Source organism: Pituophis catenifer, unplaced genomic scaffold (genome assembly GCF_029215685.1).
Source record: "Pituophis catenifer annectens isolate HBS135680 unplaced genomic scaffold, rPitCat1.0.hap2 SCAF_1, whole genome shotgun sequence".
Lineage (NCBI taxonomy): Eukaryota > Metazoa > Chordata > Lepidosauria > Squamata > Colubridae > Pituophis > Pituophis catenifer.
This window is the reverse complement of record NW_027256881.1, coordinates 329867272-329877889: the sequence shown is the minus strand read 5'-3', so window position 1 is coordinate 329877889 and position 10618 is coordinate 329867272. Positions and strand designations below refer to the sequence as shown.

Below are 10618 nucleotides of genomic sequence, written 5' to 3'. Positions count from 1 at the left end.
CCCGATCTAGCAACCTTATCTGAATAAAAATGCAAAATAAGACTACAAGAGTCTTTTGTTGTGTTTTCTTCTAATGGTGGATGTAATGTTAATCTTCAGTTAGGAAGAGGATTAAGTCACCGTGGTTCATTTATTATTGAAGGAAATCAAGTTATTTGCCTTTCACACATGAATTGGAATTCCCAGAATTCTCAGACACTTAATGTATCTGAAAGGCCTATCAAAAGACATATATTTTGCAGTCATGTATTTGTTGCTAGAAATGATGCACTGAATTCTTAGATAGCTCTGTCCACTTAATTCTCTTGTGAGCTGGAATATAGTGAAGTAGAATCTTTAATCCCCTGGTGAAGTACTCACTGATTTCTTCCATATATGCTTCTGAGTTCTTGTTTTCTCTGTAGAATTGCTCGGTAGGAGATGATCAGGCTGAAACCTGAACAGGGGTGGGGTGGGTGTGTGTGTGTCAAGAGAGTCATCGTCTCGAATCCCTTCGCGCCCACAAGAGATTTAAGTCCAGCCTACCTTGATGTCTATTGATTGGTATCTACCATCAATTTCCTTTGATTATTAGTAGTTCAGATTCTTGTAGAGAGCATAGGTGTACAATCAACTTCTATATTCTTTTGAACTACCTGGACTTCTTGATTTCCTTGCCCTTGACATGCTCTCCTCTAATGCAGTGTATTCTCTTTTCTTTTTTCCCCCAGGATCCTGACCCTGTTCTACAATGGAAAAACTGCTTCTATATCTGTTCTTCATTGGCTTAGTGCTGAAGGCCGAGACTTGTCCCAAGCGCTGCGTATGCCAGATCTGGTCTCCCAATCTTGCTACACTTTGTGCAAAGAAAGGGCTATTGTTTGTCCCACCTGACATTGATAGGAAGACAGTAGAATTGCGACTGGCAGACAACTTTGTTACAAGTATCAAGCGGAAAGATTTCGCCAACATGACCAGCCTGGTGGACCTGACGCTGTCTAGGAATACAATTAGTTTCATCACCCCTCATGCATTTGCTGACCTGCGCAACCTGAGGGCTTTGCACTTGAACAGTAACCGATTGACTAAAATCACCCATGATATGCTAAGTGGGCTTTCCAATCTGCATCATTTGATATTGAACAATAACCAGCTGACTATGATCTCTTCCACCGCTTTTGACGATGTCTTGGCTCTTGAGGAGCTGGATTTGTCCTACAACAACCTGGAGACCATTCCCTGGGATGCTGTTGAGAAGATGGTCAGCTTGCACACCCTCAGTTTGGACCACAACATGATCATCAACATTCCCAAGGGGACCTTCTCCCACCTTCACAAGATGACCCGGCTGGACGTCACATCCAACAAACTGCATAAACTGCCGCCTGACCCTCTCTTCCAGCGAGCTCAGGTTTTAGCCACCTCAGGAATCATCAGCCCATCCACATTTGCACTGAGCTTTGGAGGGAACCCTCTTCATTGCAATTGTGAACTCTTGTGGCTGAGACGCCTTTCCAGGGAGGATGACCTGGAGACGTGTGCTTCACCTTCTGTTCTGTCTGGCCGCTATTTCTGGTCGGTCCCCGAGGAAGAGTTCCTGTGTGAACCCCCCCTCATTACTAGGCACACGCATGAGCTCAGAGTGCTAGAGGGCCAAAGAGCCATCCTGAGATGTAAAGCCCGTGGTGACCCAGAGCCTGCTATACATTGGATTTCCCCAGAAGGCAAGCTGATTTCTAATGCAACCAGGTCTCTGGTGTACGACAACGGAACTCTTGACATTCATATTACAACCATGAAGGATACGGGGTCTTTCACCTGTATTGCTTCCAACCCAGCGGGGGAAGACACCCAGTCTGTAGATCTTCACATAATCAAACTTCCTCACATAGTAAACAGCACAAACCACATCCATGAGCCAGATCCCGGCTCCTCGGATATATCAACTTCGACCAAATCTGGCTCAAATGCAAGCAGTAGCAACGGGGAAACAAAAGTTAGCCAGGACAAGAAGGTGGTGATAGCAGAAGCCACATCATCCACTGCCCTGCTTAAATTTAATTTCCAAAGGAATATACCTGGGATACGTATGTTCCAAATTCAGTATAATGGAACATATGATGATTCGCTTGTTTACAGGTAGGGGATTCCGGCCCAGCTGAAACTCCAGAAAAATCAGGAATGAAACTGTATTCCTTTTGCCTGTTGGACAGATGGTTAAATGTATAGGTTGGGATGGAAAGAGTGATAATGTAACAACCTCCTGCAAGGAGAAACAACACAAAGAGGTTACCTAGCTCATGTGGTAGCAGATTGGCTCTCAAGCATAATCCAAGAACTCTGGGGTTTTTTGTTTTGTTTTTTTAAGTTGCAGAATGATTTTGAGTGGTTTGTGGTTCTACATCTATAGCTTGCAGCTCCACAATCACACGACTGTATTTGTTGATCCATTAGCGTAATCATCTTTTGAAGGGGTATTTTCAGTACTGTGTTTGGAAAGCATGGATGTCGGCTTCCTGAGATGTTTCTCCGTAGTTTATGTAACCGATCTCTTAACTGCTGAATTGCTCACTGGATATATATTTAAGGAAAGGAACGATGGATGGTACATTTGCTTTGGATATAAACTCTTATCCCAGTCAGAGTTGTGGTTCTTGTCTTTAGAAAAGGAAGAATTATGCCATGCTTGGGTTTGTGTCACAGGAGAGAGAATGACGGATCAGGTGCTAGGGTTGTGTGGTGCTTCGGAGATAATCCAGAAAAGATAATCAGTATGTGAGAGCATGAAAGTAGTAGCTCCCTGTTAACCTTTAAAGCAGCTGTGCCCAACCTGCAGCCTTGGACAGCTAATAATGCGGCTCCACAAGGTCGTAAACTTCTAACATTATATAATTTATACACATTAACCAGTGGTGGGATTCAGCCAGTTCGCACCACTTCGGGAGAACCGGTTGTTAACTTTCTGAGCAGTTTGGCAAACTGGTTGTTGGGAAAAATCATTAGGGCAGAGAACCGGTTGTTAAATTACTTGAATCCCACCATTAACTATATTATATATTTTATGTGGATCCCAAGACATTTCTTCTTCACTCAGTGTGGCCCAGGCAAGCCAAAGGGTTGGCAACCATTCTTTAAAGCAGAGGTGGGGAATTATGGCCCCTTTATCAGGGGTGAAATCCATCAGATTCCAACAGGTCCTGGAGAACCGGTAGCGGAAATTTTGAGCAGTTCGGAGAACCGGCAAATATCACTTCTGCCTGGCCCCAGAGTGGGATGGGACTGGAGATTTTGCAGTATCCTTTCTTCAGGAGTGGGGTGGGAATGGAGATTTTGCAGTATCCTTCCCCTGCCACACCCACCAAGCCACACCCACCAAGCCACACCCACCAAGTCACATCATGCCCACCAAGCCACGCCCACAGAATCGGTAGTAAAAAAATTTGGATTTCACCACTGCCCTTTATGACTTGTGGACTTCAACCCCCAGAATTCTTGAGCCAGCATGGCTGGGCTCAGGAATTCTGGGAGTTGAAGTCCACAGGTCATAAAAGGGCCATAGTTCCCCACCCCTGCTTTAAAGTAACTTTGTCTTTTCCGAGGTACAGGAAATTCTATGGTTTAAAGAAATGCAGGCAAGGGTAGCATCCAAGTCCCTGTGTCCTCCAAAGTAACCTTTTAAATTATTTCCAAAGTGCTGCATGAATGCTACTGAGCACTACATGGTGATTTGGGCGAAAGGTTGTATTAAAAGCTGCAGTATAGAAAGCGTTAGTGATCAAATAATATTTCTGCAGGTAAATAAACTGACTACTGCAACCATTAATGGGCCAGGGCCTGGGAGAGCTAATTGCCTAGCTAGGCTAAAAACAAAACAAAACAAAACAAAAAAAACCCCTAACAACATGATGAACAGCAGTAGTGACAGCTGTGTTAAATGCATTGATTTCTTGTTCACAGGTCTTTTGGGGAAGAGAATAAAAATGTGTATGTATTGTCTGCATATTCCAGGAACTGACTTTTAAAATAGGGTTCTTGATTGCTTAGGAGAATGACCCAGATGCTAATATGCCTCCCTATGTTCCTACCCAAATGTTAAGAACAGCTGACGATGGTCTATTAAAACAGAGAATTTTATTTCCCCAGGCTATTTCATTACTGGTTTTATGTTCTGGTTATTTGTGAATGTTCTAAGCAACTCTGAGAATTCTAGCAAACTGGAAAGCAGGATCTGATGTTTTTTTTTAAAAAAAATAAACCAATTAATAAATTAATGAGAACTATTAGACCTTGGCTTCCATCCAGAGGGAAGCCTGAGTAATTGTCCTCCTTTATGGGCAAAGGGCAGTGTTGTTTTCAGTCTTGAAGTCTGATTTATTTAAATCTGTTTTATTTTTGTACAAATCCTTGTTGAACTTTAATCCTTCAAGGTAATCTGGTTAATTTAGCTGGACTGCTAAGAAGACATTAATACCCTCTATTTGGGATGACAGTAGAAACAGTTCTAAAAATGATGCCCGTATTTGCCTCTCAGGAAAATTCCAATTATTCAATCTCATTTGGCGGCAGAGAGGAAAAGAGCCAATGACTTTTATTTGCTAAATAAGGATTTGCTCTGAAAACTATTAATGGAGCAGTTACAGTTCAAGAACAGTTTATCTTTTAGTATCTTTTTTTTTTTATAAATGCCATATCCTTGGATGGGAGCTGGTCCTGCAGATTAAAAGAATCAGGAGCAATCCCTCCCCCTACTTAAAAAACACCAAATCAAGATGGTGATTTTTTTTTATTTTTATTTTTTTGCAATAAGCATACCATTTTACAATCATTTTAGCGAAACGTATGCAAGGATGATTGGGATTAAAATATATTTACTCTTAGTACTTTTAAAAGTATATTGAAAGAAAGAAAGAAAAATAGATGAGAGGTATATGGGAAAGATATTTCATTACTCAACTAGCTAATATCAATGTACTGATGATGTTACCTAGTTGGGTTTTTAATGACTCTAAGAATGTCCTTTGTGACTTGGTAAATAAAAGTCATGATGGTGCAGTGGTTAGAATGCAATGTTGCTGTTAGTTGCAAAGTTGTGTCCGACGCATCGCATCCCCATGGACAACATTCCTCCAGGCCTTCCTGTCCTCTACCATCCTCTGGAGTCCATTTAAGCTCATGCCTACTGCTTCAGTGACTCCATTCAGCCACCTCGTTCTCTGCCGTCCCCTTCTTCTTTTGCTCTCAATCGTTCCCAGCATTAGGCTCTTCTCCAGTGAGTCCGTCCTTCTCATTAGGTGGCCAAAGTATTTGAGTTTCATCTTCAGGATCTGGCCTTCTAAAGAGCAGTCAGGGTTGATCTCCTCTAGGACTGACCAGTTTGTTCGCCTTGCAGTCCAAGGGACTCACAGGAGTCTTCTCCAGCACCAGAGTTCAAAGGCCTCAATTCTTTGGTGCTCAGCCTTTCTTATAGAATGCAGTACTGCAGGCTAACTCACTGCTCACTCCATGAGTTCTATTCTGAGCAGCTCAAGGTTGACTCGGCCTTCCATCCTTCCGAGGTGGGTAAAATGAGGGCCCAGATTGTTGGGGGCAATATGCTGACTCCATAAACCGCTTAGAGAGGGCTGCAAAGTTATTGCTATTGCTAAATTGAGGCCACTTTGGTCTCGGGTTCAGTCACCTGTTGTGTACATGTACTCTCTCTCAGATAGAAGAAGGATATTTGACTCTATAAGCTGGGATAATAGAAAATGTAATAGTTCAGGTACTATAATTCCAGCACAGAACAAAGCCTTAGAATTAATTTTGCTGCTTATCTCTCCCCCTCCCCCCCACCAGCTCTAGAGGTCTATCTGTCCATCTATGAACAAAAGATGCTACCAACTCATTCCTTAGAAAATGATTGTGGAGATCGAGTTTACTTTCCTTCCACTGCAGGAAGAGCATACATTTTATATATCAATGTATATGAATTAGGATGGAGACAAAGAGGCTTGAAGGGACTATGAGTTTCTGTGCTGAGGAGGGCAGCTAGATAAATCAAATGAATGAATATATGAATGAATAAATAATTAAATATCTAGTCAAGCTTGTTTCTGAGCTCATGAGAAGCAAAAGGAAAAATAAGGGTAGTAGCCAGGCAGCTCCCAGTCCATTTAGATAGCCCCTGGGCCTTGTTTCCAAGCTTTCAAAAAAGAAAGGGAATATTGTTTCTTTTTGAATAATAAATAGCACGAGCCTATGCAGATTTACAGTTCAACACATCTAACTGAAGAATGCTTTAGGGAACTCTGGGAGCTGCATACTTAAATGTAATAAATGGAATAACTTCTATATTCTAAAGGAAACCTGAAAGCAAGAAGTGTAATTATTTTGGCCTTTTCTTGGCTTTCATACTCACCTGAACTTTGGATAATATCTTTCCTTTCATCTGGATTTGCTTTATTCCTATATTATATGGATGTTTTCATGTATCATTTGGACTTGCTTTAGCATTTTTAACCAGCGGTGCATTGTTTTGAATAGTTGAGAAAACGTCCCATGTATATAGACTATATTGAAATGCTATTTTCTTGTGTCATGTGCCAGTGCATACTTAAAACACCGAGTGCCCTAGATCTAGGTTTGATAACCTGGGGCAAGAAGCATAATGTCTGACAACAGAGTATGTTTTTGAGGAGAAAGTACATGGGGATTCTTCCAGTGCTCTGCCAATAGTTTTCCCTTTCGCTTTCCTTATTTAACCTAGTGTCAAACTCTGCTTTATTTAGATTGACTGTTGTGTCGAATGGAAAAGGAAAGACAAAAGTTCCTTTCCAGATGATGTTCCCCAGTTGTATTGGGACCACATCTCCCATCACAACTAGGAGGCCCTGGGAAAGCAGGCTTGGGCAGAGCACCTGGAGATCCACTTCATGGTATATATCCTCTCCACCCCATCCAATGTATTAATCTATGTCTTATCCTATCATCTCGTAGAATGATACCTCCCATGAGCAAGACCTTCCTGGTCAACAACTTGGCCGCGGGGACGATGTACGACTTGTGTGTCTTAGCAATCTATGACGATGGCATCACCTCCTTGACAGCCACTCGGGTGGTGGGATGCACCCAGTTCACGACGGAGCAGGACTACGTGCGCTGCCATTTCATGCAGTCCCAGTTCCTGGGAGGGACCATGATCATCATCATCGGAGGGATTATCGTGGCTTCCGTCCTGGTCTTCATCATCATCCTCATGATTCGCTATAAGGTGTGTAACAACGGCGGGCACCCCAAGGTGACCAAGGTCAGCAACGTTTACTCCCAGACCAACGGGGCTCAGGCCCAGGGGTGCAGTGGAGCCGTCATGTCCCAGTCTGGGTCCAAGCAGGCCGTGGGGCGTGAGGAGAGCCTGCAGTGCTGCAAAGTCAGCAACGACAATGTGGCGCAGTCGTCGGAAGCCTGCTGCAGCCAGGACTCCTCCACTGCTACCTCCTCTTTGCCTCCCATGTGGACTCCTGGCCCTCCCACTTCCCAAAAGCTGAAGCGTAAGCCCATGCCAAAGCCCAGCAGTGATCCTCCACCGCCGAGCGAAGGCGCCGTTACCAGCCTAGAATCCCAGAACACTAATCGCAACAACTCAACTGCTCTGCAGTTGTCTAGCCAAACCCCAGACTATGCCAAAGGGGGATCCCAGTACAAAAGAGCACAAGCCAAGTCAAGTAAGTTCCTCACTTTGCCAGCTGACCCATCCCGGGCAAAACGCAGGTACTCCCTGAACGGAGAATTAATGGAATACCATTGTTATATTAACTCCTCAAATGCAGGTGGATTTTGGTCTAAGCGGAGCTTGTCTATGAATGGGATGCTCATGCAGACAGACTGTTCCAATGTGGATAGTGGCAAAGCAACTTTCTCAAGCTCTGAGTGGATATTGGAAAGCACTGTGTGATCAGCTGTGATGTGTGGTTTTTTTTGTTTTCTAAATTAAAAAAAAAAAGTACGGAGTACCCCCACCTACACCCCATCCTCCAAACATTGTTGGGAAGCGTCTATCCATTCGAGCAGTTTGCATTTTTCCACCCTTATTGTTCTTGGGCAGAGTTGGGCTCAATCTACCAGGCAACTTCCACTTGTTCCCATTTGGGGTTTCTTTGTTTTTAGTATAACAACCGAAGGCAAATGTCACGTTCAAAGAGCTCATTTAAAAAAAAAAAAAGTGATCAAGGAAAAAGCACGAAATGACACTAGTGCCTTCCTTTTTCCTTGGATTGGCATCTTGGTTCTCCAATGGCAGATCAAGAATGAAAGCGCATGGGCGGAAAAAAAGGCCTTGTGTGGAGGCCGTTGGGTCTTTCCTCTACACCAACCATTTAATGGATCAAACATGATACAAAAAAAAGAATATTTTTTAAAGCAATCCTGAGTGTCTTTTTCTTCCCTCTCTCCTCCCCCGTCCCCTCCCCCACGTGGTAATGGTGTTGCCTTCATTTTCAGGCAAATGCTGTAAAATCTCAACAACTCTATGTTGTTATATTGTGTAAAATAAAATATTCCATAACTACACTCAGTCAGTGTTACAAGAGGTTCCCCTCCCCACCTCCTCTTGCCTTGAATCATGTGGCTCAGGTGTTCTGGTGAGTGGTGTGCCTGCCCCATCTGTGTAGCGGATGGAGAGAAGGGGGAATAGCTTAATCTCCTGGGTTCAGGTATGTTGGATTTTACTCCTGTTGGTTTCTGTACATTTTGCCAGCTAAGGCCCGGTTCCGAACGAAACTCCTGGGTGCAGGCATATCAAAGTTTTACAGCATGAGAAGTTGGTTATGCAAATCAAGAAACTTTCCTGCCTGAATGGGAGGCTGGGAGAGCTTTTGATCTCTAGCAGCAGTAGAGCCAGCAAAAGCTTCTGTCTTATCTTTAGCTTCTAAGTGAAATGGTGTCGAATAGTGTCCGAATTTCCTTTTGTTCATTTCCTGTTGATGGATAGCTGAGACGTATTACCAGGATTGAGTCAGTGACATTTAGATTTGATAAAATTGATCTCATGTTGCTTTGAAAGGCACCGAATCTACCTTTGCAGAGAGGATGCTACTCAGCATAACAAAAGGGACAGGAGGAGAGATTAGTCAGAAGAAGTTTCCCCAGACTAAATGCTCTCAAGATTTATTGAGGCTACAACCCTGAGAACCATCAGCCAACATGGTTGGAAATTTGGCTTCTGAATTACTTCATCTTGATTTTGGAGGGTCATTAAAAACGTTCTCAATCCTTTGTTCTTTTGGCTGAAGTAAAATATGCCTATTAATGCACATGGCAGAGTTTACTGCATTTTTCAGAGTTCCTGTTCAAGTTGTTGAAGTATCACCAGGATTTTTTTTAAAAAAAATGTGTTTTGATTCTTTTTTGTTTTGGTGCTATCATATATAATCATGGGATTGAAACTTATGACCTCTTTTCTGTGTTTTAATTAATAAGACATGTTTTGATTATACTTATCAGGAAAGAAAAATATCGAACTCAAACTCAAAAGTGTTGCAAATTTTGCATTTCATCAGACTCAAAATTAATATATTTTTTTTTTCAAGAAATTTGAAGACGATTGAAACTGGAAGTGGGAGTGATAGCAACCAAGCTTGCCTTCCCCCCCAAATCACAAAAGTGTTTCACAGAAGAATATTAGTATTATCTAACTCTCATCCCCCATGATCCACTGTTCCTAGCCCAAATCTTCCTATACATGACATTTTTGTTGTTTAACTCAATTTGTAAGTTTGCAGGATACCAGTCAGTGGTGAAATTCAGCTGGCTCTAACCGGATCATGCGATCTGGTAGCGTTGGCGGCGGTAGGCTCTGCCCACCCACCCGGACATCATCACGTCCCATTTTTTACCCTCTGTGCATGCGCAGAAGGCTCTGCGCATGCGTGGAGGAAGCACACACTCACATTTGTGAAGTGGTAGCGAAGGTAAGTGAATTCCATCCCTGATACCAGTTCTATGTATCACTCACTAAATGTCTTGGTGCAGGAGTTTGCATTAGTTTTCAAAGACTGCTCTCAAATGGTGCAGTCTCTCTTGCTTTTTGACAGACTTCAAGGAGATTGGTCAAGCTAAACAGGGAAGGCACTGGCTTATATTCCATGGGGTCCATTGCTCAAGCAGTAAAAATATAACCTGGCATTATCATATAAGACCATTGATTTAAAAAGGTTTATCATGATTCAGCAATGAGCCATTCTGGGCAATTCTATCAAATGAAGTATGGAAGATGTAAGTAAAGTTTCCGGAACTCTTTGTACTAGTAGATGCAGTGCTTGAACTGCTGTGGAAAATTGCTATCTAGATTAGGTAGTGTAATAAGGCTTGGCGTTGTTCTCCATTAATAGTCCTCCTACTTATGCTAATCAGTGGATGGGTGAGGAATGTTAGTATGTTCTGCAAACTATGGAACATACTGTAATGAATTGACTCAGCCATTTTTTCCAGGATCGATTTGGAGCTACTGGTCCGGTAATATTGCCTGAGCATTAATAGTTCTTTCTATTGTCCATGATTGAGATGAATCTTTGGTCTCCTCTAAGTACAATCTCCCTGGGATGGTTTGGTTTTTCTTTATACCTCTGTGGTCACACTGGGATGGAAAATGGGCTGCAAACGTGAT

At 42.7% G+C, this 10618-nt stretch overlaps 1 protein-coding gene across 1 annotated transcript; it reads left to right on the top strand.

Moving 5' to 3' along the window:
• Window positions 1-730: 730 nt before the first annotated feature.
• Window positions 731-8015, top strand: LRFN5 (leucine rich repeat and fibronectin type III domain containing 5). Its single transcript, XM_070931712.1, has 2 exons — window positions 731-2118; window positions 6955-8015. Exons 1-2 carry the CDS (start codon window positions 731-733, stop codon window positions 7907-7909), a joined length of 2343 nt encoding a protein of 780 aa, XP_070787813.1. The 3' UTR covers window positions 7910-8015.
• Window positions 8016-10618: the final 2603 nt, after the last annotated feature.

What these genes read in the sequence shown, in the direction of transcription:
- LRFN5 (XM_070931712.1), top strand. Translation starts at nt 731, where the DNA reads ATGGAAAAACTGCTTCTATATCTGTTCTTCATTGGCTTAGTGCTGAAG. An exon ending in GATGATTCGCTTGTTTACAG is followed by an intron (nt 2,119 to 6,954) that starts GTAGGGGATTCC and finishes ATCATCTCGTAG; the next exon opens with AATGATACCTCCCATGAGCA.